General features: G+C 42.4%; 2 protein-coding genes across 2 annotated transcripts; one reads left to right on the forward strand and one right to left on the reverse strand.

Moving 5' to 3' along the window:
• The first annotated feature begins 2,887 nt into the window (after positions 1 to 2,887).
• On the forward strand, positions 2,888 to 9,125 carry LOC120238217 (SLA class II histocompatibility antigen, DQ haplotype C beta chain). Its single transcript, XM_039241862.1, has 6 exons — positions 2,888 to 3,019; positions 4,422 to 4,694; positions 6,524 to 6,805; positions 7,323 to 7,433; positions 8,176 to 8,195; positions 8,796 to 9,125. Exons 1-6 carry the CDS (start codon positions 2,914 to 2,916, stop codon positions 8,814 to 8,816), a joined length of 813 nt encoding a protein of 270 aa, XP_039097793.1. The 5' UTR covers positions 2,888 to 2,913; the 3' UTR covers positions 8,817 to 9,125.
• A 12,071-nt stretch (positions 9,126 to 21,196) lies between these two features.
• Positions 21,197 to 26,247, reverse strand: LOC120238191 (HLA class II histocompatibility antigen, DQ alpha 2 chain-like). Its single transcript, XM_039241818.1, is given in 5 exon segments — positions 21,197 to 21,351; positions 21,581 to 21,669; positions 21,671 to 21,857; positions 22,290 to 22,538; positions 26,166 to 26,247. Coding segments are annotated over 5 exon segments (762 nt in total).
• Between the last annotated feature and the right edge of the window lie 1,170 nt (positions 26,248 to 27,417).

The raw sequence follows: 27,417 nt of genomic DNA on the forward strand, positions 1-27,417 counted from the left end.
ATTCATGAATTAAGATTTAGAAAAATTTAGGGATAATTTCTTGATAAATCTTTATTAAAAAAACAACATTCTGAGGACAGTATTTCTAATTATATTAACTACTGGCATGAAGTAAATAACAGAACGTTTCAGAATATACAATATTTTCTAATTCCTGAATTAAAGAAATCTGACCCAGCACAGATTTCAAGGGATGTTGACCAGAGATGATTTTTCTCTGACTTTCCACAAAGAAAAGAGTCTAAAACTTTTATCTTCCACCCTGAGAGGAGAAAGGATGTCCTCTGGGGAAAGTCTCTCTACTGTAACTCTGACCCATATCATGACAATTTCTTGATGGCATCGTCTACCCACATGGGGCACACACTGCCTTCATCTTAAATGCTCTGCCTCCAGAGAGGCCCAGAGGGGTGATCAGGTAAGCTCCTGGAATCAGGTGTTTGAGTTACCTTCCTCTCAGGCCAGGCCAACCATGGATCCCCTGAGTAATACAGGGGAATATATACGGTAGCAAAGAGAACTCTAGAAAATGTAGAGAATGCCAACTGGCTCAGGGGGAAGCAGCTGGCAGAAGTCTGGACCAGAGCCTTTCAGATGAGGTGGGTTTTTTTTTCCATTTTTAATGTTTATTTATCTTTGAGAGAGAGGGGCACAGAGCGTGAGCAGGAGAAGGCCAGAGAGATGGGGGAGAGACAGAATCCGAAGCAGGCTCCAGGCTCCAAGCTGTCAGCACAGAGCCCGATGTGGGGCTCAAACACACTGTGAGATCATGATCTGAGATGCTTAACTGACCGAGCCTCCCAGGGGCCCCTCAAATGAGGTTTTAACCAGTCAGAAAAAGGATTCTAAGCTGACACATTTTTTTTTGCTGGTTGAAAAATCTGTGTTAAGAGGCCTGTGAGATTAGGCAATGCCCAGGTCTGACACAGACTACCACATAGGCCCAGAATAGAATGGAGAGAATTTTCTCCTCAGGACAAGAGGGAAGGGATGGGCCAGAGGCCTCTGTTTATGCTGAGTGACACTGAGGCGGAAGTTGAGGAGACAAATGTATCTTCCATGTCCCTTTTTTGACCATTTGTTCTTGCCTCTCAACCCTATTCCAGCTCCGAGTTCCTCCTTTCTGCTTCCATCCCACCATGGAAACCCTTTTTAATTCTAGAATTACCCTGATCATAAGTACACCCCTGCTCCTGGAAGCCCAGTGACTAAGTCTCAGGTGCTCTGGAATCTTGCATCTAATACAGAATATTGGAGTAACTCATTGCTTTCACGTGCCACTAATAGAAACTTCTTGTTGTCTTGCTCTATTTCTTTTTACCTGGTAAACTCCTTATATCTGCTTTCAGATGCTGGCCTCTATTATAGAAGGAGAACCTAAAATACAGGGAGGGACACCTGGGTACTCAGTCAGTTAAACATCCGACTCTTGATATTGGCTCAGGTCATGATCTCACAGTCATGTCTCATAGGGATTGAGCCCCACGACTATGCTGTGCACTGAACGTGGAGCCTGGCTGGGATTCTCTTTCTCCCTCTCTCTCTGCCCCTCCCCTGCTCTTGCACTCTCATTCTCTCTCTCTCAAAATATATAAACAGACTTTTAAATACAGGGAAGAAACAGAAGGAGGGAGAAAAGACTGGGAGATACTTATTGTCTTGTTTATTAATGTTTGCCATACACAGTTCTAATTGCTCTATAACCATATGGCACTGACCTTAGTCATGGGTAAGAAGAACCTGATAAATAATAGATTTATTTAAAAAAATACATGGATACTTCTGCCATTCAGGGTTTGATAACTTAGGACTGGCACAGTAAGTGCCACATCCATATATAATCTGTTAATTCTAATATCTGCTCCCTCATTAATACCATTTGGGCCTCAGAAACTGCTTCTCCAGATCTTTTGTTCTCTATCATTGAAACTAAAGGTGATTGTGTCTGAATGCTGTGAATGTTTGTGGACTGCACCTTTGCTGACCTCAGGTGAACCTGTTTTATGGTTTAGGGAGGATTTAATCAGCTGAAGAGCTTATAAGAGAAAAGTGAACTTTCCAAATACTTTCACTCAAAGAGCACAAAGGTAATAGATTCTTGCACATGAAGAATCACTTACCCACAGGGCTGGGTCAATTTTTTTTTTTTTTTTTTTGCTTGCTTTCTTGCTCCACATATTAACCTGATATTCCCAACAGTTACACATGGCAGCTGAGGAACATTTCACAATATTAAACAAAACATATTACTGTTAAGTTTGTATATATGATGATCTGGATATAAAATGCGTGAAACACGATCCACATTTTACAAAGAGAAGCCTGAGGCTAAAAGAATTTCAGTAATTTTCTGACATTTGTAAAGCCCATTAGTGGTAGAACTGCAGCTCAAAACCATTTCCCTCTAAGAACTATGCTCTTCCCACCACAGCTGAAGGCTCCTCAGAGTGTCTAAGATAACAGAAGTGGATATCTCTGTGGCAATAATTTTCTCTTCCCTGAAATATGATCCCACATATTTCCTACTGAAAATCTCAAGTATAAGAACTAAAAATCCCAAATATCACAAAGATGTCTACTCTTGAGTCATTTTTCATTCAGTTTTTAAACCCCTAAGACATTAAATCTTTAGGTCTTCTGTAACCAGGGGAAATCTTCACCTCAAATGTCCATCTAGCGCAATTTGATGAAGATACTGTGCCAGGCACTGGGCTGAGAACCTTCATAAAAAATGTCTTCCCAGAGACAGGTGAAGTACTTCAGCCCCAGTGCTGATTGGTTCCCTTCCTAGATACTCTCTAATCCTACTGTAAATGGAGGCTTTCTTAGATTTTTATTCCTTGAAGTACTTCAGGTGAGAGCCACCAGGTATGAGGTGTGTTTGCTACCATTACTTTTTCCTTTTTCTCAATTATGTCCAGGAAGATGGCTCTTTGGGTCTCCAGAGGCTTCTGGACAGCAGCTGTGATGATCATGGTGGTACTGAGGATCCCAGTAACTGAGGGCAAAGACTCTCCGCGTAAGTACAGGGCAGCTGCTCCCAGAGCCACTTTGGGGAGAAGGCTCTGAAGGACCTTTGGGCTGAGGTGTGGAAGGTTCTATGAGGTCAGAATATAGTCCTTTTTCACAGGTTTCTACTCTTTGGGGAAGAGAGCTCTATTTCCATCTCTAATGATAAAGCAAGGACAATCTCTATCCCATGGCGACGTTGTAGTGGGGAGGAGGAAACAAAGAGTGCATCTGCTACTACTGACAGGACAAAGTGAAATTGGGGTTATTTGTGAAGATAGAATTTGTCCAAAGAAGACACAGCAGGATTTTTCATTTCAGGGCCCTTCACGACCTTGTCCAGCCTATACACTTTGGGATTCTGTGTTGGGGAAATGTAGGGCAGCAGTGGTCTCTGTAGTCATGGTAGTTGATAAAAAGGACTCTACATTCCTGATTCTGAGTGGATACACATGGAGGTGAACTCATGGTATTTGGGTAAAACTGACTTGGGTGGCCACAGACAGGGGTCTTAACTTCAAGTATCATTGATTTATGGTCATGTGGTAACTTGAGTGGGATTCAGAGACTTGAGTTGATGGTGGGTTGAGTTTAGGAGAAAGGAGAAGTTAAAGAAGGGAAGTAGCACATAATAAGAAACCATTCAGACACAGGATTAGTATCTTAATATACATTCTCTCTGGATCTTCCTAACACCCCTCTGTGTATTACAACTTCCTTTTTACAAATTATATGTACGATATCAATACTCTGTTTTAGTAACATACCCAAGTTGGTAAGTGGCACAGTTTAATTGGAATCTATTTGATCTCATTCAAAAGACTGTGTTCTTTCCATGAATAAAATGTCTCTTTGTAGGGCTTGGAAGGCGTGGGTCACTTCTAGCCCTGTAGGAGTAACCAGAGCTCACACTGCAGTTGGGTGGGCTGACAGAAATTCAGCATAAACCCAGGCATAGGAAGGAAGACCCTTTGCCAGGTTCCGAGAGAATGAAAATGCTTGTCAGGATGAAGTCAAACTCAATTCTCAGCCTTTCTCATTCCCTTGAACTCTTGTGTTTTATGTGGACACCTGTTTGTCTCTGGAATTCTATGGAAAGTGGGATTTTATGTGAGAACGTCCCGATCCAAGTACAGGGACCCCAGTGGCCTGTTTTACTCTGTTCTCAGGCTCAGACTGGGCTCACGGGTCCCAGGCCTTGCCCTTAGAGAGAGGCTTTCCTCCCTCCTGTCCCTGTAGGAAGGCGATTCTGGAGGCTCTCTGAGGAGCGCAGGTAGGCCTGGGAAAGAGCCGCTGGAGGATGCTCAGGTTCGGGCCGGCGGGCACTCGAGGAGGCAGCAGGCAGGAGGCGGGCCGCTCCGCACAAGGCCCGCGGGGTGGAGGCCTGACTGGTCCGCGGTGATTCCCCGCAGAGGATTTCGTGCTCCAGGTTAAGGCCGAGTGCTGCTGTTTCACCAACGGGACGGAGCGGGTGCGGCTCCTGAGCAGACAGATCTATAACCGGGAGGAGGTCGCGCGCTTCGACAGCGGCGTGGGGCAGTTCCTGGCGGTGACCGAGCTGGGGCGGCCGTTCGCCGAGTCCTGGAACCGGCAGAAGGACATCATGGAGCGGAGGCGGGCCGAGGTGGACTCGGTGTGCAGACACAACTACCAGGCTGAGGAGAGAGCCAGCCTGCAGCGGCGAGGTGAGCCCCCTCAGCCTGCGGAAGGACCGGGACGCGGGGCAGAGCGGGGGACCCGCGCGGCAGCCCTCCGCTGTTAGGCAGGTAGTTGTGCCCAGTGCGGCCGCCCTCCCGCGGCGGTTTCCACCACTCGGCCATCGCGGTGTTTGCTTCCTCCATCCTCACCTTTCCCTGAGGCGAGCCCAGTGCGCCCCTGTCCCCGCCTGTCCGGCGGTGAGCTGGGGCTTAGCAGGCTGGGCCTGGTGGGGCTGGGGCACCTTGTACGCGTGGCAAATATGTCAGAGTGTGACTTGGCAAATTTTGACTTTTTGTTCCAAATTATTATTTTCTTGTAGGACTTGGAAAGTCTGTTTCCTTTTTAAAATTATTATAAATGTTTATTTATTGAGAGAGAGAGAGAGAGGGCGCTTGAGCAAGGGAAGGATCAGAAAGAGAGAGAAGGACAGAGAGAATCCCAAGCCGGTTCCACGCTGTCAGCACAGAGACTGACTTGGGACTCCATCCCATGAACTGTGAGATCATGACCTGAGCCAACATCAGGAGTCCCAGCTTAACCAACTGAGCTACCCACGAGCCCCAAATTCTATTTAAAAAAAAATTTTTTTTAATGTTTTATTTATTTCTAGGAGAGAGAGAGAGAGAGACAGCATGAGCAGGGGAGGGTCAGAGAGAGAGGGAGTCACAGACTGAAACAGGCTCCAGGCTCTGAGCTGGCAGTCCGCACAGAGCCCGACGTGGGGCTCAAACCCACGAACTGCGAGATCATGACCTAAGCGAAAGTTGGATGCTTAACCAATAAGCCACCCAGGCACCCCTCCAAATTCTATTTTCTTAAATGGCTGTCACTAGTCCTGGACTTCTTTGAGGTAAGGAACTGTCTCTTCATTGTATGACTAGTACCCCACACAGTATGAGAGCAAATCTTTGTGGAATTAGTGAATTAATGTACTCGGCTGCCTGTCCACTTTCACTCAAGAGAAAATAGAAGGGTAAATAAGCCTTAAAAGTTGACTGTATTAGTTAGTTTTTAGTGTTTTGCTTAATGATTTAAAGTAAGCTTTGTGACTTTGGTTTTTATAAATTAAGATTTGTGAATGAAAAGTCTAAGAAAAAACTGTTTACTAAAAATATAAACAGTATTTGAATGGTGTTGTAAGGCAGAATTTTAATTTTACGAAAATCTCAACCAATGTCAGAATAGGAGGAGTTGAAGTTTTGGAGTCAATAAATTGATGTTATTAAAGTGTTGAATAAAAATTGTTTCAGATTTCCTTTGGCCGAAACCCTGCCTATCCTCTACCCCCTGTATCCCTTCCTTCTGACATCACCATCCACTTTAGGGGTAGATATTCTGGATGTTAAATGCAGCCATTGAATAAACACCTGTTTCTAGACATATATTTTACCAAACCACCTATATTATTCCGTTTAATTTCACAACTAACTACCTTGTGTGTTACAGATTAGCAACCATTTTCTATATCAATAGGTGTGGAGGGAAAGAAGTCCAGCCTTTTATTTTTATTTTTAAAAACTTGATAAATAGTGCCCTGTGTAATATAGCTATCTATAATTTAAAAATGTTTCATTTCATCAATTAGTATCAACAGAATAACTTTCATGGAATGATTACTATTATTTTTTTCAGACTCTGAAAAGTAAGCTGACTAATGTGTTTATTCAAACTAATCAAGTGGCCAGTTCAGATCCCAATCCGACTTGGAATCCAGGGATCTTTCTACTCTGGCGCCAAGAGAGGACTCTTCCCCATGGGGAGCCTTCCCGTGTGGTCTCACATCTCATTGTCTTTTCCTGTCTGTTACTCTCCTCAGTGGAACCTGCAGTGACTATTTTCCCATCCAGGATGGAGGTTCTGAACCACCGCAATCTGCTGGTCTGCTCAGTGACAGATTTCTATCCTGGCCAGATCAAAGTTCAGTGGTTTCGGAATGACCAGGCAGAGACAGTTGGCATCGTGTCCACTCCACTTATTAGGAATGGGGAGTGGACCTTCCAGATCCTTGTGAAGCTGGAAATGACTCTCCAGCAAAGAGATGTCTACACCTGCCAAGTGGAACACTCCAGCCTCCAAAGCCCCATCACAGTGGAGTGGAGTAAGGAGCAGTCTGTTTCCTGTTACTATGGACCCCATAAGACAGAGGGCAGAGCTTCCTCCATCCCATCCGACTCTATTCCTCAACCTTAATGTCACTACTGAGTGGGAAATCACAGGAAACTAGAGCGCCTCTTGTCTCATGGCAGCGGCATCAGAAGTATCTTGATCTCATTGTCTTTCTAGATACTAGGGAGATCACTCTTCACACCATGCTTCCACAGCCTAGCCCTATAGCACTGAAGGATTTACTATTCTGGCTGGTGACTGGGGTCTTAGAGTCTAAGGTTATAGATGTGTTTGGAGGAGCAAAGATCAGCTTCCCCCCTCTCTCTCTCACATACCTATTGTGTGCAAGGAACTATCGGTGGGTCCTTCCCTCCCCTAGGGGTGGTCAGAATGGAGCACTAGTTTCTCCTGGCACCTCCATCTCCTGTGCCTCAGACTGAACTTCAGGCTTCCCAAAGAGACCCTGTGGAGTGTGGGGACAACCCTGACACTCAGGCTCTGCTCCCCAGGGGTACAGTCTGAATCTACCCAGAGGAGGATGCTGAGTGGCATCGGAGGCTTCGTGCTGGGGCTGATCTTCCTCGGGCTGGGCCTTATCATCCATTGCAGGAACCAGAAAGGTAACGCACTTTGGAGAAATAGGGGGGCGGGGGGGGATAGACTGTGCCTGAGGCCCTCTGTTCAGGGAGCCTCTGCCTCTAGATGTAGCTCTTTCCTTCTGACCCTAAAAGGAAGGAAGATGGGCTGGTGGTGGGAGATGGGACAACCTAGGGGGAGGTTTGGAATCTAATTTTACTGGTTGAAAGGGAGCCCTACCATAGACATAACAGATGGAGTATATTCTAGGCCTTCTTTACAGTTCATCATTGTCTCACTGGCTCCTTTCTTTTTTTATTTTTAATTTTTAAAAAAATTTTTACATGTTTTTATTTATTTCTGAGAGAGAGAGAGAAAGAGCGAGCAGCGGAGGGTCAGAGAGAGAGGAAGACACAGAATCTGAAACTGGCTCCAGGCTCTGAGCTGGCTATCAGCACAGAGCCGAACGCAGGGTTTGGACCCACGAACCGTGAGATCATGACCTGAGCCGAAGTCGGAGGCTTAACCGACTGAGCCACCCAGGCAACCCATCACTGGCTCCTTTCTGAAAGCTTCCTTCTTTAAGAGGGTCAGAGCATCTGCTTCCTTTCCTCCTCATGACAGTTTCATTCATTTTAGGGGATTTTAGCTTAGGGCAGTTAAGGTCTTGTGGTTAATGGGTAGGGAGAAAGTAAAATTAAGTTGCTCATCTCACCTCCCTTTGGGGCAAGTGAGAGACTGGCTATTTGTGTATGAGACCTTTTTATGCACAACTTCTTTTTGTAGGACCTCATGGGCCCCCACGAGTAAGTACTATTTCTGCTCTGATTCAGTGTGGGTGTGGGGACAGGTAAAAGAGGGAAGAACATGAGGTGAGTGTACCAGGCACAATGGTCTTAGTTCATTGCCTGTTCCCTGCTACAGAGATCAAGAGTTAAGGGAGAAGTTTGCCAAGTTTCTGTAGGAAGATGAGTTGTTCCCCAGAACCAAGCCATAACTTTGGTGGCATCTTTCTGTGAAAGTGGGAGCCAGAGCTACAACTTGGGTGTTAGATACCAAGATGATGCCCACTTTGGGTTACATGTTGGTGGCTCCTGCCTATATGCATTTATAAATGGCTAAAAGGCTCCAGTGGAAAGAAGGTGAGTTATCGTTACTTGTATTAAAAAGATTGCAACCCTTCTATACCTCTAAAGGATGACAGCTGGTCTATTGCCTCCCACACATCTGTGTGCAGCTCGAGTGGCATGTTCTCTTTAGCTGATTTCATCTTTACACAGATATTGGGGGAGGTGATGACCATAGGCCCTGAGTCTCAGCCTTCTCTAACGCTGCAGTGGCCCTGAGAGGAGGGGAGATGGCACATCCTTCATGGTGCCGGGTGCTGGCCACTCTCTTTTCTACAGGGCTCCTGCGCTGATGCCTGAGGATACCTGGGAGTCTGTCTTCTGTAATGCCTGCCTGTCCTTGCCCAGAATTCCCAGCTGCCTGACAGCCTGTCACATAGGTCAGTTCTACAGTGATTCTGACACAAGCTCCAGGTCACCTCTTGTGACCCCTCTGCCCCGAGGATCTGGTTATGAGTCTGCTTCCTGTATTGGCCTCGGAGCCTCTACTTATGTGCTCCCTACCAGCAGCATCTACTCAGCCCTTAAGGATTTCTTCACTGATTGTGCAGGAGAAGCACATTGAAGACATTTATCTGTATATAGAGATTTTATCATAATTAAACATGATTACCAGTTATATGTACCCTGAGTCTTCTTAACTGGGTGGAGGCAGGGAACCAGTACAGAATGGAAGGATCATATAGTTCCTTGAAGGGAGACTAGAGATATCTGTGGGTGCCAAGTTAAGAACAGGCAGAGGAGAGAGAAAATCAATTCAGTAGTCATACCCTCCATAGATATTTAGTGTTCTTCAGTGCAATGGCCTACGGATGTGCCGGCCTCTCTTTAGATTTGGTGAGTATTGTATATGTAAGCTCATAGTGGAGCTCTCTGGCTCCATCCAGCAGGGAAGCGGCCTAGCTTGAAACTGCTCCGCTGCTCTCCCAGCTCAATCCCCAGCTGGAAAGGACCCGGCTGGCGGGATTATACTTATGGCAGTATCAAAGCGTGCAGACTGAGACCTGGAAATGAGGCGAGGCTTGAGACATAGAACACGGCCTACCTTGGCTAAACAGGTGGCACAAGGATATCGGACCCAAAAGAGTGATTTGCAACACTTGGTTCAAGAAGGGACTGGGACGCCGTCATTTTTCTCCCCACAACCATCTCAGTGGGACCTCAGGGAGCAGCCAGTGGGTTATGATGGAGGCTAAGACCTGCCTACACCAGACCATCCCCATCCCCACTAGAGAGCTGCTTTTTTTTTTTTTTTTTTTTACTGGGAGGGGGCAAGACCAACATAGATGCACTGCCATGGTTAATTCTAGATCAATTCTTTCTATTCAGATATATTTTCCCTTGTCTCATTCGTATCCCTCCTCTCTGCTGGACTGGGCACTCTGGTCATTGGTTTGCTTAAACAGTCACGTTTAATCCATTCTCTAGATGTATATTCTACACCTCCACAGATACATTTCTATAACTCTCTCTCTGGAGTAATCAGACTATATAGTTTCTCTGAGTAATATTACCTTCATTTCTTTCTCCTCGCCTCCTACCGTATTCTCCTCTTTCTCTGAATTAAGCCTCTTAGTCTCTTTGCCTGGTCATTGTCCATTTTCCCTTTCTCCCTGCCCTGTCATTTCTCTTTCTCTATGCTCTCCCATCAGCACTGCATACACCCTGCTCTTTATTTGTAGCTGGGAGTTCTGGTTTTATGCTTTTAGACTGTCCTTTGTCTTTTGGTTTTCTTTCTTTTTTCTTTTCTCCCTTTTTTTTCTTTTCCCTTTTTTCTGTCTTTTTTTTCTTTTTCTTTTTCCCTTTCAGTTTGCTTGTTTGTTGGATTTGTCTGTGCGTTTGTGTGCTTTTGTTTCCTGTGTGTTTGTCTGTCTGTTTTGTTTCTAGGGCTACCTCAAGAAACAAGCAAAAGTACACATGGTGGAGAGTCTAAATGAGTCTCTTAAAAAATTAAAATAAAATGAGTCTCTTGTAGGCAGCATATAGATGTTATTTTTTTAAATCCATTCTGACACTCTGTGTCTTTTGACTAGTTTAGTGCATTTATATTAAGAGTAATTATTGAATTCTGGCAAGATGGCGGAGAAGTAGGGAGCTCCATGCACATCGCCTGCACCCATCTCTCAAACAGAGAAGTCCTGTAGTCATAGGACACTGAGACACAGGAGTTTGGGAAGAGAAAGAGACAGAGTACACTGGGAAGGAAACCTCATAAGTGTGTGAATGCGAACTGGGGAAGATAAAAGCCAGACGGGACCCAGGGACACGGAGGGAGGGGAGGGAACCCAGCTTGAGTGCAGCTGCGGTGAGTGATGAGCCACGGCCAGGCCAGCGGTGGTGAGCTGCGGGGAGTCCAGGGGAAAGGAAGAAGAAGCTGAGATTGCTCATAGAACCATCTCTGGTGAAGAGAAAACCTCAGCTTGGAAGGAGAGTGTTTTTTGGTTCTGGCTGGGGTGCTGACTTTGAACTAGGTGCCGCCAGTCTCAGAAGGCACCAAAAAAAAAAAAAACAAAAAACAAAAAAAAACTGCACTGCAGCGCTCCTGGCACCATCACTGGGGGCAGCTGCGGCACCAGCAGCACATGGGGGTGCGGACGGACTCTGTGGACCTCGAGTTGCTACGTTCCCTGCACGCACTTGGGTTGTATCACTGCTTAACCCAGCAGATCTGAGGCTGCGACACTTCCCCAACTCCCCACTCAACCCCAGGCACCAGGAAAGCAGCGACATGTGGGACTGTTTAGGGTGGTATAAACAAAGCCCACGGACTGGGACCTGGAAAAGAGGCAGAGCGTGGGACATAGAACTCGCCCCACCTTGGCTACGTCCTCAGCACAGGGAGATCGGACCCAAAGGAGTGATTTGCAACACTTGGTTGAGAAGGGACTGGGGCGTCGCCATTCTTCTCCCCACAACCACCAAGGCGGGACCTCAGGGAGAGGCCAGCGGGGGACACAGTGGAGGTGAGACCTGCCTACACCAAACCACGCCCATCCCCTCCAGAGAGCTGTTTTGTTGTTGTTGTTGTTGTTGTTTTTACCTGAGCCTGGGTTTGCATGTTTATTGGTTTTGTCTGTGTGTTTGTGTACTTTTGTTCCCTGTGTGGTTGTCTGTTTTCTTTTTCCAGGACTACCTCAAGAAACAAGCCAAACTACACATGGTGGAGAGTCCCAAATACTGCTGTGAGTAGGGAAACAAAATAACCACTCAACAAGAGAAACCAAGAGACACCATTCAAAGAACACTTCCTGAACAGACAGGCCCTGAACAGTCAAAGAGCCCTCTCTAATATAGCAGAACTCGCAGGGGCTGAGTGTACAACAAGATTTTAAAATTAACAAGAGATAGAAGGCTAACCAAAATGACAAAACAGAAGAGCTCTCCTCCAAAGCAATTCCAGGAAGAAATGACAGCTAAACAACTACTCAAAATAGATGTAAGCAACATAACTGAACAATAATTTAGAACAACAATCATAAAATTAATCGCTGGGCTTGAAAAAAGCATGGAAGACATCAGAGAAACTATGGCTACAAACACTATGGAGCTTAAAAGTAGTTATGATGAATTTAAAAATGCTATAAATGAGATACACAATAAAATGGAGGCGTCCAATGCACGGATTGAAGAGGCAGAAAGGAGAATAAGTGATTTAGAAGACACAATTATAGAAAAAGAGGAAGCTGAGAAAAAGAGAGATAAACGGATCTGTGCCACCCAGCCGCCACCGCCAGGGATGGTGCCTGGAGCGCTGCAGTGCAGTTTTTTCTGGCGCCTCTGGGACGGGGGCACCTAGTTCAAAGTCAGCACCCCAGCCAGAACTAAAAAACACTCTTTCCAAGCCGAGGTTTTTCTCTTCTCCAGGGACGGTTCTATGAGCAATCTCAGCTTCTTCTTCCTTTCCCCTGGACTCCCCGCAGCTCACCACCGCTGGCCGTGGCTCATCACTCACCGCAGCTGCACTCAAGCCGGGTTCCCTCCCCTCCCTCTGTGTCCCTGGGTCCCGTCCCGCTTTTATCTTCCCGAGTTCGCACTCGCACACTTATGAGGTTTCCTTCCCAGTGTACTCTGTCTCTTTCTCCTCCCAAACTCCGGTGGCTCAGTGTCCTATGACTACAGGCCTTCTCTGTTTGAGAGATGGGTGCAAGCGAAATGCATGGAGCTCCCTACTTCTCTGCCATCTTGCCGTTCTTTTTCTGCAATCTGCCTTTAAAAAGAGGGTCTTCCTGCCTCTTTTTAAAGGCAGCGATCCAGCTATCCCTTGCCCTTCCAGCTCACCCAGTGCTGAGTCAGCTGACTTTTGCAGCTCCAAGCTGCAAGTCTCATTCGTTTTAAGAACTCGCAGAATTTAGTCCCTCTGTTTTTTGAAGCCAGACATTATAGGAATTAGTCTTCTCCATGTGAGCTCCCTGGTGTGAGGGCCTGTTTCTCAGCCTTCTCCATGCGTGCAACTCCCTCGCTCCTGTGGACAGCCTCCCTTCGCCTTTCTGACCTTTAACCTTTCAGATGCAGCTTCTTCTCTATTTAGTTGTGAAGTTTGTTCTGCCAGTTTCTCATCACTCTCTGGTTTTTGGGTTGGATGTCAATGATATATAATGTAAACATGGGATGGGGAGAGCTCAGGGTCCTCCTACTCTGCCATCATCCCTAAGTATACCTTTTCATTAAGGGTCTCACTGAAGTCCTCCATTCTTTTCTCTAGTCCATTGGGTATCTTTATGACCATTACTTTAAATTCTGTATTCTGCATATTAATTTTCTCCTTTTGGTTTAACTATTTGGATGTAATTTTGTCCTGGTTTTTATTTAGAACACATTCCTCTATCTCCTCATTTTGTCTAACTCTCTGTGTCTCTTTCTATGTGTTAGAAAAGTTAGCTACATCTCCTGATTTTAAATTAGTGGTTTTATGAAGTAGAGGTCCTGTGATGTCCTACAGTGCAATGTCTCCTGTTCACCAGAACCTGGTGCTTCAGGGCTGTCTCCTATGTATTTTGCAAGCACCCTTCTGCTGTGGTCAAGCCATGCTTGCCTTCAGTCCAGTCGTCTGCAATGGCTCTCTTTGTTTGTTGTAGGCAGGGTTTGGTCCCTATGTTGTCAGTGGGGCAGTCTGGGGGCTGTGTTGGGTTTGAGTTGAGTCAAACCAGCTATTTGCCAGAGATAGGGATAGCACTGCACTGCTGGTTGCTTTCCTTGTGTTGTCTCTTGAGAAGCTTCCACTAGTGGGCAGGGCACGCAGTCAGACCAGATGTCTATCTCCAGCTCACTGTTGAGGCTGTAGTTGGACTGGTGTGTGTGTTCATCTTCCCCTCTTCCTGGGGCAGAAGTCACTTTGGAGTGGTACTGGCCCCTGTCAGGGCTGCTTGCACTCTGCAGGCCTATGGCATGGCTTCAGATGGTCTGTGGCCAGAAGTATTTTAAGGGGCAAGTCCACAGGAGAAGGCGGGGCAGGGTGTGAGGTATTATCAAGGCTTGCATAGGTCTGATTTGGGAGGGATCCTAGAGCTAAGGTCTGGTTGAAGGGTCATGTCTGTAGGAGAAGGTAGGGGTGGAGGTGCACTGTTAGCAAGGTAAGTAGTGAGTGTTGGTGCTGTGCTGTTCTTGCAGGTGTTTGTGTGTCTAGGGTGGGGGGGCAAGGGATAGAAATGGCACCCACCAGCTCTTTTGTTCTTAGAGAAATCGCCCAAGGATCCCTGCCACATCAGCACGGGCTCTGAGATTAGTAAACAAAACTCCCTCCTGTGTACTCCAGACAGTTTTCAAACTGCTGTTTGTATGCTGTATCTCCATGGGGTTGTTTGTTGTGTTCTCTCTTTAAGAACAAGAATTCAGTTTCCTACTGTTCTCTGGGTCCGCTGGAGCCAAGCAGGTTGACTTTTAAGGTTCTGGGTGCTAAGCCATGCTGGTTGTAAGAACTGGCAAAATTATGCTGCTCTGGTTTTCAAAGTCAAATGTTATGGAAATTTGTCTTCCTGCTGTGTGTTCCTCATGCCTGGAGTACCTGGTGTGAAGGTCTTTTTCTTTCCTCTCTCTGAGCCCACAGCATCCCCCCTCCTGTGGATCCATTTGGCTCCCAGCCACGTCTCTTCCTTTCCTTCCCTCTTGGACATGGCTTCTTTTCTCATTTAGCTGTGGAGAATCTGTTCTGCCCGCTTTCAGGTGGTTTTCTGGTTATTTACACTGATGTGGATATTATCTAGTTGTATCCGTGGGATGAGGTGAGCTTAGGATCCTCCTACTCTGCCATCTTCCCTGGAAGTCCTCTTATACCCATTTATAAATCATTTTGTTTTCTTTGGTCTTGATTTCTGTGGGTACCTTTCTATTAACTCCTTGTCAGATAGATGGTTTACAAATATTTTTTTTTCTCATTCCACAGGTTACCTTTGCATTTGGCTGATTATTTGTTTGGTCGTGCAAAAGTTTTTAAATTTGATGTAGTCCAACTTGTTTATTTTTGCTTTTGTTGCTTGTGCTTTTGATTTTATATCAAAAAAATTATTGCCAAGACATTTTTTCCCAAAGTTAAAACAGTCATTTTTATTTTTTACTGAAGTATAATTGATAGCATAATATTTTCAGGTGTACAACATGATCTGATATTTGTATATCTTGTGAAATAATCACTACAATAAGTTTAGTTAACATCTGTCACCATACAAAATTAGTTGAACTGTAATTGACATACAATATATGAGTTCCAGGTGTACAACAGTGATTCAACATAAATATGAACTATGAAATGATCACTATAAGTCTAGTTACCAATTATCACCATACAAAGTTAGTACAGTATTATTGTCTACTGTACAATGCTATACATTGCATCCCAATGATTTCCTTATTTTAGAACTGGAAATTTATTCTTCTTGATACCTTTTATCCATTTTGCCCACCACCCAACCCACCATCTCCTCTGGCAACCATCAGTCTGTTCTTTGTATATAGGGGTCTGATTTTGTTTTTTCATTTATTTTGTTTTTTAGACTCCACATATAAGTGAAAATATATGGTATATATCTTACTCTGTCTAACTTATTTCATTTAGCATAATAAGGTCTATTCATTTTGTCATAAATGGCAAGATTTCATTCTTTCTTGTGGATAAGTAGTATTTCATTGTGATATGGTGTGTGTGTGTGTGTTTAACATTTGCTTTATCCCTTTATCATCAGTGGACACTTAAGTTGTTTCTATGTCTTGGCTATGGTAAATAATGGTGTGATGGATATGAAGATGCAGGTATCTCAATTTTTGGAAGAACCTCCGTTTTGTTTTCCATAGAGTTGAACCAATTTACATTCCCACCAACAGTGTATAAGGGTTCCCTTTTCTCCATATCCTTGCCAATACCTTTTATTTCTTATCTTCTTGATGATAGACATTCTTTTTTTTTTTTTTTTACAAATAGTTTATTGTCAAATTAGTTTCCACATAACACTCAGTGCTCATCCCCACAAGTGTCCTCCTCCATGCCCAGATGATAGACATTCTAACAGGTGTGAGGTGATATCTCAATGTGGTTTTGATTTGTATGTCCCTAATGATTAATGATGTAGAGTACCTTTTAATGTACCTGTTGGCCATTTGAATACCTTTCTTGGAAAAATGTCTGATCAGATCACTAAAAATATCCATTAGGTCTATTTGGTCTAAAGTATGGTTCAGGTCAACTATTTCTATTTTAAATGGATTATTATTATATTTTTTGCTTCACATACTATACAGTATCTATTTCATCTCAGAATTTGTTTAAGCCTCCTCTAACCTCCACCCAATTATTCTTTGTTCCTGTGTGATATTCATGTTTCCTTGTTCTTTTCCTTTATAAATTCTTCAGTGTTTGCAATTTGTGGTTATTTTATATATGCATATTTCTTCCCACTGGAATTTAAATTCTGTGAAGACAATGAATGTATCTACTTTCGCATTATTTTAATAGACTCAGAATGTATATGGTACGTATCACAACACTGGTACTTAATGACCACTTTTATTTTTGCAGGAATGATTAAACTAATGAATGTATTAGCAAAGTTTGGGGCTTAGTTCATACAATGATAGGGTGAGCATTACTTTGCTTTCCTTTACCATATTCTTTGTGACATATATATTCTTTAGGGTTACATTTCTGGGAAGTCTATGGTCTAAAGCAGGATTTGCAAACTCATGGTTTCCTAACTGGGATAAAAAAGAGGAAAATCTTAAAAACCAACATAACTTCAAACAGAATACTTCTCTGACTACTTTTTTTCTTTGTGTTTCCTAGAATACTTGAAAAAAACCTTTGTATTATGGAAAATTTCAATTACATATAGCAGTAGAAAGAGTAGTACCATCTATCAACATAAGTCTGGCTTTAATAATTATTAATTCATGGATAATTTTGTAAACCTATCCACTTAATTTATAAAATACTGGGTTATTTTGAAAATAATTTTGTACATCACATAATTTCATTGATGAACATTTTATTATGAAAATCTAAAATATAATGACATTTTTAGAAACATAACAATGCCATTGTTGCACCTAACATTAGATAAATAATTTAGTAGAGCCAGTGTTCAATTTTTGTGAATGTCTCACAAGAGTTTTTTTTAACAGTTGTTTTGTTTGAATATGCATCTAAACAAAGCCTAACATTTGGTTGATATGTATCTTCTGGTTTTTTAAATTTTTATTTATTAAAAAACATTTTTTTACACAATTTATTTATTTTTGAGAAACAGAGCATGAGAAGGGAAGGGGTAGAGAGAGGGAGACCGAGAATCTGAGATAGGCTCCAGGCTCTGAGCTGTCAGCACAGAGCCCAACGTGGGGCTAGAACTCACGAATGGTGAGGTCATGACCTGAGCCTAAGTTGGACCCTTAACTGACTGAGCCACCCAGGCGCCCCTCTTCTGTTTTTTTTAAAATGTGAAGTTTCTCTGTTTTCTATTTTTCCTTACAAACTCGTTGCTGAAAAAAATGTGATTTCCTAATTATGTATCTTTTAAAATAGTCTGATAGTAATATTAAATATTAGTAAAGTCAGACATTATGCACACAATCAGAAATAATTCAAATAACTCAAATAATTTTTTAAGAATCACATAATTTAATACCATGAGGACTGATAATCTAACTTTGTTTACAGTAACGTCAAGTGGTGATCCCACGTTTAGCTTTTAGCTGATAAAATGAAATGATTGCTCTTGTTTTTTGAATTAAATTTAATTCTATTTTCAAATTATATGAAAACTTTATAAAGCGCAACTTTCATTGTTTGTTTTCCTCAATATTTCATGGGGAAGGAGTCTGAATAGGTCAGTATCTGTATATTCCTGGAACACTGGTCATAATGCAATTCAATATAAGCTTTATATTACAATAACACACACACACACACACACACACACACACACACACACACACCATGCCCAAATTCTCATCTCATGAACCATTGAAATTTATATAACATTTGTTTGAAAGCCTATTGCCAAAAACTCTTTCTGAGTACATTTGTACATTTGGTATTTTCAGATGATCTACATTTTTATTCTAAATTTTTTATTCTGTACATTTTACATCCTATTTACTGACATTTCTTTCTTTTAAATATATTTTATTTTAAAGCAATTTTAGGTTCACAGCAAAATGAAGTGGAAGGTACAGAGATTTCCCATATATCCTTGTCCCCACCAAACACAGCCTCCTGTACTATCCACATCCCCTACGAGAGTGGTACATTCATTACAACTGATGACACTACATTGACAGATCATTATCACCCAAACTCCATAGTTTACGTTAGGGCTCACTCCTCGTGTACATTCTGTGAGTTTGAACAAATGTGTAATGACATGTATCCACCATTAGGGTATCATGCAGAGAGTAGTTTCATTGGCTTGAAATCCTCTGTGTTCTGTTACCTACATTTTCATAATCACCTCTGGGTCAGATTTCCTAAGTTTCCTGATTCCTAGTCTCTATTTTTAATTATTCTCTTACTTGTACTTTATAGGTAACTTTGTCTCCTTGAATCTTTCTGACTTTTTCTCCAAAGTAAATATGCATAAGATCTGTTACATGCAACACAACTTGTCTAAAGATTTATGTGCCATAAGGAGAGGACACATCTTTTATTAGAGATTAAAAACCCAAAGTCAAATATTACAATTTGTTTTTCTAAGAATTCTCTTAGCAACCCTCCACCAATGACATGTCACTGACTGCTATACCCTATGTATTCTCTTAGCCTAACCCAATCTCAGTTTCTCTGAGTTTCTGGGGAAAAAAATCCTCTCATTAACTCATGAAAATAAATTCATTCATAGCTCCATGGTTGAATCTCCTAAATCATTAAAGGACTCAGAAAAAGTAGTGTGCTTTTTATTTGATATGATCTATTCTTTTTAATAAATTAATTATGGATACAACTAGCAATGTTTTCTTATGTATTTGTGTACAATGTTAAGGCACAATCTATATATTGAGATTATTCCAATTCTGTCAATAACTGCAAGGAAAGTATTATCATTTCCACATTAACAGATGAGAAAGATATGACTCAGAATATATTTAGTCAGTGTTATAAAGTTTAAAATACTAGCTATAAAAAGCTGAGTTCTGAATTTGGATTAGGTTTTTTCCATCAAACTATGTTCTATCAATTATTGTGTTAAAATTGTGTCTTCCCTGCTCCCCCCCCTCCATTATACTTTAAGCTCATTGATAGAGGCAGCATGGATAGGAATAGCCTCATACATTTTATAGCTTTTCCATAATACTCTCTTAGATATAATGTATGGACACAGTAGCTGCAGAATGAAAAGAGGCAATGTGCCTAAAACAATTTCAAAGGGCAAAATGACTCCAAGTCAAGTCACATACACTTTCAAGAATGAAGTCTTGGGGGTGCCTGGGTGGCTCAGTCTGTTAAGCATCTCACTCCGGCTCAGGTCAAGATCTCATGGTTCGTGGGTTCGAGCCCCGTGTCGGGCTCTGTGCTGACAGCCAGCTCAGAGCCTGGAGCTTGCTTCAGATTCTGTATCTCCCTCTCTCTCTGACTCTCCTCTGCTCACGTTGTCTCTGTCTCTCTTAGAAATAAATAAAACATTAAAAAAAAAAAAGAATGAAGTCTTGGACACACTCAAGAAAGCCAGAGAATTCCATCTGTTGATCCATTTCCTCTGCAAGAGTTTCCACTAAGACACAACGAATCTAGAGGAAGATATAGCATCTATAGCTGCTATTATCTCAACCAAGTTGTTTCTCCTGGGATTTCTTTTCCATAGTCTCATTCTTTCCTTAACCCGAAAGAATGAGGGGCAGGGTTCTGGGGATATTGACGTTTTTGCTGTTTCCCAGGGTGCACAGGGATGCACAGGGATTTAGTGAGTTTGACATAAGCTTATCTGCCTAGAAACATGCTGCAGCTATAGTCACTCTACGTCCCTCACATGCCATGGTGGCAAGGAAAATCTTTGTGCTTATTTAGCAAGGACTCAAGTAGGAGGTGAGACAAACTGTAGGAACCTTAGAGAAGTTTGTGGTTTCTACTCCCACCCCTTTTCCTGTCATTACTAACTCTAAGTAAGAACAAAGTGTTGGGTTCTTCTCAAGTACTCACTTTATGGTCTTATTTTAATGCTCTCCTATTGATTTTCTTTTTTTTTTTTTTCCTGCCTAAAGAATTCTTATCTTCTCGTGGATTTGGAAGGGAGAGGCAAGCTTCTTCTATCAGCATTCATTCTTCTCAAATTTAAATTTTAGAGTTTTAGAAAACAATTTTGACTTCTGGTACTTTTGACATTCAAAATTCCTTTATCCTAACTTATTTCTTTGTTATAGTTTTCTCAAACTGTATTAAAATGAACACAAACTTACTTACTGGTGTTTGTATTTCTTCTATAACAAATCTATACCAAGGACAGAGGACATATAGCACTTTAACTGAATTGGGTGAGGGTGGGTGGCAGTGCCCAAATGTAGGACATAGAAAGAGAGAAATATTAACCTTAGCTAAGATATCAATATAATTTTAGTTTATACTTGCTTGCTCCTGTGTTACTGGGCATGAAACACAATCTAGAAAATGAGATTAAGTGGGCCTTAAGCATAAAAGGTCATGGTCTTCATCAGCCCTGAGATGAAAGACAAGAAAAAGTTTACTAAAAGATCTCATAAAGGGAAATTTATTGTTTCCAAAGGAATATTGGATCAGGGTCACAAGGGATCAGGTAACTGAGTGGAATATCCCAGAGATCTCCTAATAGGTAACAATTGAGAAAAGAAAAAAAAAATCAGACAGTCAAAGGCAGAATTCCAAAGGGTACGTGAACTCTCAGAGGCTATAGCACCCTAAGTCCCAGGGAAGAGGGACTTAGATGAGAGGAGGAGTGTTACAAGAGAGTAGGAATATGATGAACTGGGCCAGGAAATAATGCTAGGTCATCTATCAAGTTCACTCTTCTGCTTTGGAGGTGGGTATGCATTGTACCTGCAACAGTACAGACATAAGATATCTTGATTCTGGGGGGCTCCTGTGCTATCATCATGCCCTCTCCCAATTCTCTTACAACCTGTCAACCACATTTGTGTCCACAAACTCCTCCCACTCTCCTGCCTTCTGTGCTGTGTCTCCAGCTCTCAGCTCTGACAAATCTGAATTCTTACCTTCTTTTCTAGGGTGTGGCTCACAAAGGCCCTTGATGTCCGGAGGCACCACCTGAGCTCAGGCCTTGGATAATGAAGACAGTGCCCACCACGATGCCCATGAGGCCCATGGACAGTCTCAGGACACACACCACAATCTCTGTCCACTCTGACATAGGGGTTGGGATCTCAGGTTCTGTGAAAATGAGGTTATGGAAGTCAGAATGCAGTGTGTGGGATGGAGCCAGAGGGGTTCCATGAAGACATAGGGCACCAGGCTTAGGGAAGAGAGTGAAGTCTATTATTAGAAACCCTTGAAGTGTGGAAAACAAGCTTTGGGCCATGAAATTCAGGGGTTAAAAAGCAGAATATTCTGGACTTGACAGAGAAAAGAAGATACCAAGAGGAGTGGAATTCATACATACCCCAGTGTTTGAGAAGTGGCTCATCCAGGCCCCAGTGCTCTACCTCGCAGTCATAAATATCATCAGCAGAAGGGAGGAAGGTGAGGTAACTTAAAGAAGGAATGATCCTTTTTGGCGAGGAAGCTGGTTTCAGAAACACCTTCTGTGACTGAGAGCCTATTCTTCAACCACGTGACATTGATCACAGGAGGAAAGATGTTGTCCACAAGACAGATGAGGGTGTTGGGCTGTCCCAGTGTCACAGGAGACTTGGGAAACACAGTCACCTCAGGAACTTCTGTGGTGGGGAAGGGGCACTGATAGGAATTGCAAATAGCTCTGCCCAGAGGCTCTGCATTGCCTCCTGGGGGAACCGTCCCACCAACAATTCCCCATCTGATGGTAGAAGAGTTCTTGTTTACCTTCTGCTTGGGAAATGCTATATATACACTGCCTCTACTTTATCCACAGGGCCTTCTCTTTGTGGATACGCTTATTAAAGTAAGAGGCCTGCGGGATCCCTCATTGAGGGATTCAAGGAACATGGTGTGGGAGTAGGATCGTTGTATTACATAGCAATATTTGAGTTTTGAGATGGGAGAGGATGAGTATTCAGTAATTACTATGAGAAGATCTGGGAAAAGATCCTTGGAAAGCAGTGAAGGCTATCTTTCCCTAAGGAAGAAGGGAATGAGACCTGGTAAAGAGAGGCAGAATGGTGGACACATACCATTGGTAGCAGCAGTATAGTTGAAGGATTTAATCAGGATGTTCAAGTTTTGTTTTGTTATAGCCAAATTTCTCAGTGCACTCTGTGGGTCAAAAGTTGCAAATGTGCTAAGCCCAGGAAGCCTCCAGACAGTTTCCTTCTTCTCCAGACCCAAGTAGAACTCCTCATCTCCATCAAATTCATGGGTAAACTGACCAGAGGGACCGTGAGACTGGTAGACATTTATGCCGTAGGCAGCAACGTGGTCAGCTGATGAGTGAGGATGAGGATGAGAAAGTAGACAACAGAGGGAGAAAAGAAACGTATTAAACCAAGTGACAGAAGAAACTGGCTTTTAAGTACAGTGGGCTCATCTTTGGCACAGTCTTGAGACAAAATTCCCAGCACCCACTCCCCCTCCCCCAGTGTTGGTAGTTGTCCAGTTAGAATACAGTAAGCTTTTCCACTGTCATGTAGGCTCCATGAGAGCAGAATTTCAACATCCTTGTTTACTGTTATTCCCTGCATGGCTAGCTCAGCACCTGGCACCTTCCTTACTTCCTCCTCCTTCTCTGCCCCTTCCTCTTCCTCCTCTTCCTTCTAATTTTTACAAAGAAAAGCACACAGGAACTTACCGTTTTAAAAGAGATTCTTCCAACTATTATAGGGTATAAGAAAGAGTGTGACAAGGACAGTTACAGTATTACAAAGTATATAAAAAATAAACAATGCTCCTAAGGTTCCTTGATTGAGTAGTAATCCCGAGAGGAGAGCACTTGATTTCATCAGAAATATAAAGTGGAAGCTTTATTAGATTTTAGATTTCTGTCACTCCCCAGCCCTCTTCCCACCCCTATCCCCTGCCTTGGAGGAGGTTACTAAACCTCTCTCCTTATCCTGACTCAACATTTCTCTCTGTTGAGGACTCCACGTAAACTATGGCCTTTTTCCTCAAACGGCCAATGTACTTGTGCACGGATGCTGAAGTAGCATGGCAGCTTGGCAGTATGATTCCACCAAGTGAGCCTATAGGGACAATTTTGTGAGGACATATATGAGCTTTGCTTTTTTTTTTTTTTTTTAATCCTTTCCTCTTTATTTTCTTCCCCATTTACTGAACACCAGCAAGATGTCAGACATCATGAGGAGCAGGGAGCAAAACACCAATCAGCTTGGTTTCAGTCGTCAGGGAGCTTATTGCACAGCGGGAGAGTTGGGTGAGTACAGGAGCAAACGCAGCGTGCTGCTGCGGTGAGTCCCACAATGGGAAGAGCAGCAGTGTCACTATGGTCCCACCTGCTCTGCAAATACCTTATCTGCCAGTCAAACCAAAGTAGCTTATTCTCTCATGTTCCTTGGTCTTTGCAGGGGTCTTTGTTCTTGACACAAAGCTATCTTTTTATATTTCCTGGACATCTCTAATTCCTTCTTGAAGTTTCTGCTTAGTTACCAAAATTTTAGCTAAGTTCTCTCATTGAACATGTTTTTGACCACATTATAACCTCCAGCACCTCCATCCCAATGTGTTGGTTTCCAGATTCATCTGTATGTCATCCAGCGCACTCCCTTCCCTGTCCAGCATGACCCTCTTGGTTGATTACCTAAAAGGCCCTCCAACAAAGCCTATTTATCCTCTATCCTTTATCCTTAACTCCTTTTTCAAACACGAATATATGCAATTATTCTTTTCATCTGGTACTTGTCCTGGGCTGCCAACTGTTGACAATCATCACACCTGCTGGGCCAACTGGAACCAATTCACTTTTATAGTTTCAGCCTCAGCTGGGTCCACTGTCCTGCTCAGCAATGGTCCTTCTGCTTTCCTGCACCAGGGAGCAGATAGCATGTATTTTCATCTTTGAATCCCACAAATTTATCTCATTGTGTGCTCAAAAGTGCATATTGAATACCAGTTGCTATTTTCAAAGATCATAGAAGTTGAGGGGGTGGAGGTGGGAGACAGACTCAGAGGGAGCAGAACCATATGGTGACTGAGGCTGTATTATGAATTGTGAGCCTAAGCACTATTGTTTTCATGAGCCCTTTTTTCCATAAAAATCTTAAAAATGATAGTTTGCTACTGTGTTGGTACAAAGACAAATGTAATGCAAGCTGGATTAAAAATTAAAACATTTTCTTCTACCTTTAAAGTTCATTTTTTCTTCTAATTTTAAAAGCAATTAAAACATTCTCATGATTCCCTACGAGCAGCGCAGTCCCTTGGCACTGTGCTTCCTGTACCTAACGGGCAAGTTGAGCTTGACCAGGGCACTCTGCTGTGATGTGGAAGGAAGGAAATTGGAAATTTTGTGGAGAAGCAAGTGAAACTTCCATCACCAAATGAAATTAGGAGTAGTCATGATTAACAAAGGTGTTGAAAATTAGAGTACATGCTTTCATGCCATTTTCATGCCATTTCACTTCTGCTCTTAACTATTTTTTTCTATGTTGGTTTTAACAAACCCACTCTTCATGTCAATCAAACAACAGGGAAAAGGGCCAGGGATAGATCCTGGAAGGAAAGGATGATAAAGAAATACATGAAGAGAAGATGGGAAGAGGTGGACAGTGAAAGTTGAGAGGTAGGAGGGATTAAGTAATTAACGTGTGTTGCCCAATTTTCCTCTTATAGGTCTGCATTAGATAGAATGAAAGGTCACTTGAGCTGACAATTTGGATATAATATAATTTAATTAACCAAGTTTTTCATCATAAAGTTCTCAATTTTAAAATAAATCCACTGCTTTGTTAAAGAAAAAAGTTATGGAAGCAGCCCAAATGTAAAGAAGATGAGGTGTGTGTGTGTGTGTGTGTGTGTGTGTGTGTGTACACTCAATGCAATATTATTCAGTCATATGAAGGATGAAATCTTCCCATTTGCAACAAAATGGATGGATCTAAAGAGTGTAATGATAAATGAAATGATAAATGAAATGTCAGTCAAGGACAGATACCATATGATTTCCCTTGTATGTGAAATTTAAGAAACAAAACAAATGAACAAAGAAAAAGAGAGACAAACTAAAAAACAGACTCTTAACTATAGGGAACAAAATGATGGTTACCAGAGGGGAAGTGGTTGGGGGGGGATGGGTGACACAGGTGAAGGGAATTAAGATGAGCACTGAGTAATACATGGAATAGCTGAATCACTATATTGCAAATCCAAACTAATATAACACTTTATGTTAATTATCCTGGAATTAAAATTTAAAAAATTGTTAAGCCACACCTATAATAGTAATAATTAGGAAACAAGAGAGATCATTGGCATTTATGTATCTTCATTCTTGGAAAAGCATTTCTAAATACATATTTTATTTGATGATTTGTAAAGTGACATTTATGAAGTCATGTGGTAGAATGACTTGTTTAAAGCTATTCAGCTAGGCTTGTGTACTCAATCCCCCTGCCAGTTCCCAGCATGAAAATGTGTGTAAATCTGAGGCAAAGAAGAGGATGTCCTTCTTTATATCTACATAGTATACATAATTCATAGAGCTCTTTCCCCCAAGTTAAAGTATAGAAGAAATATATAAAAACGTTTAAAATATATTCAGAGTCATTTGGAAGCAATAGTTCATGAATTTTAGTAACAAAACACCCATTCATGGAAACATCCCTAATCTTTGAGGCAATCATGAATGAATGCCATGGACTCCTCCAGGCTATATTCAGTGGATCTAATATTAGAAACAGAATAATGTCCTTGAACTCTGCAACAGCACAGATAGCAAAGAGAGTGGGTTGGGTCTCTAGTTTCCGGAAGGAAGAAAGACCATACTTTTTAGTATTGAGAACACCTTTGAGGAGAATCTATTATTCCTACGCCAGTCTCTTTCCCTTCAAATTCCTTTTCCCAAGTTAAGTCCCCACATCCCTCAACTGTGCACTCACCCACAATGTCTTCACCACCACAGGGGCTCATTGTGGTGGTCAGGGCAAGGATCCCCAGAATTAGAACACCATTTAGGGTCATACTCTTCTCAAAGGGTCTCTGCAGTAGCTGTTCTGAGTTGCAGAGCAATGGTGAGGACCCAGCTAAGAAGGGAATCTAAAGACACCCAAGCCAAACCTTGCCAGGTCACGCTCTGGCCAAACAGAAAAATTCCCTATGATGACATCTCAGTTGCCAGTTGAAGAATTTGTACTAAGAAGTCTGGAAAGGATTGGGAAATCCCCTTCTTCTTCTTTTAAAACTTAACTTATTTATTTTTGAGAGAGAGAGAGAGAAAGAGAGAGCATGAGAGAGTAGAGAAGGGGCAGAGAGAGAGGGAGACAGAGTGTCTGAAGCAGGCTTCAGTGCCCGACTCCAGGCTTGAATTCACAAACCGTGAGATCGTGACCTGAGCCGAAGCTGGACGCTTAATTGACTGAGTCACTCAGGTGTCCTGGGTAATCCCCTTCTGTTAAGTCCCCTTCTGTTAAGTCCATGTATTGGAATGTAGCCTCCATTCAGAGTTGACCTGGGGGAATTATCTAGGAAATGAGGGAGAGTGTTAAATCTGAATCTTCCTATGGGTGCGAATGCTTGCTGGTGGCAAAAGGAGGGGGAATTTTTGAGTAGCTCATATATACATACCATCAACACTAATACAGTGTTCTTCAGAATTTTCTGGGTTACAACTTCCAAAAATTCTTCAATAAACGGATTCCTCTCTCTGGCAATCCTAACTCCTTCCCTTTTCCTGGCCTCTATACATGAGTTGCCTTTCTTTTCCACTTCCATATTGCATAAATTCTCCAAATTTTGAGTTGATTCACTTACCTAGAGTATTTTTGCTGGTGATAGCTAAGGAATACCTTTGCCTTTTTACTTATGTAAATCCAGTTCAGTTCTTATCATGTTCTCAAAAGCTCCAGTGTTTGCATCTGGGACAATGAGAAAAGTCATAATGGCATTAATGCTGCCTATAGTAACTGTATGATCTTTCCTCTCAATTTTTGCCATGCCCTGAGTCTTCTTTGTGCTCTCATTTTAGTGCTGCCTATCTAAATTTAAAGGCAATTTAGGGACACTGATTAAATTAAAGAAAGATTGTGGTGCCTCACTCTATGATTTTTAGTTTTTAAACATTTTTACACTTAAGAATGTAAGTTAAATGTTGAGGGCAGAATAGAGGGTATTGTTGCATCTTAGAAACTGGTT

The sequence above is a fragment of the Hyaena hyaena genome, unplaced genomic scaffold (genome assembly GCF_003009895.1).
Source record: "Hyaena hyaena isolate Hyena2069 unplaced genomic scaffold, ASM300989v1 scaffold_202, whole genome shotgun sequence".
Taxonomy (NCBI): domain Eukaryota; kingdom Metazoa; phylum Chordata; class Mammalia; order Carnivora; family Hyaenidae; genus Hyaena; species Hyaena hyaena.

Excerpts from the sequence above, each read along its gene's own strand:
- LOC120238217 (XM_039241862.1), top strand. The coding sequence starts at position 2,914 with ATGTCCAGGAAGATGGCTCTTTGGGTCTCCAGAGGCTTCTGGACAGCA. Across the intron at positions 6,806-7,322 it reads CCCCATCACAGTGGAGTGGA|GGGTACAGTCTGAATCTACC; the intron begins GTAAGGAGCAGT and ends TCTGCTCCCCAG. Across the intron at positions 7,434-8,175 it reads CCATTGCAGGAACCAGAAAG|GACCTCATGGGCCCCCACGA; the intron begins GTAACGCACTTT and ends TTCTTTTTGTAG.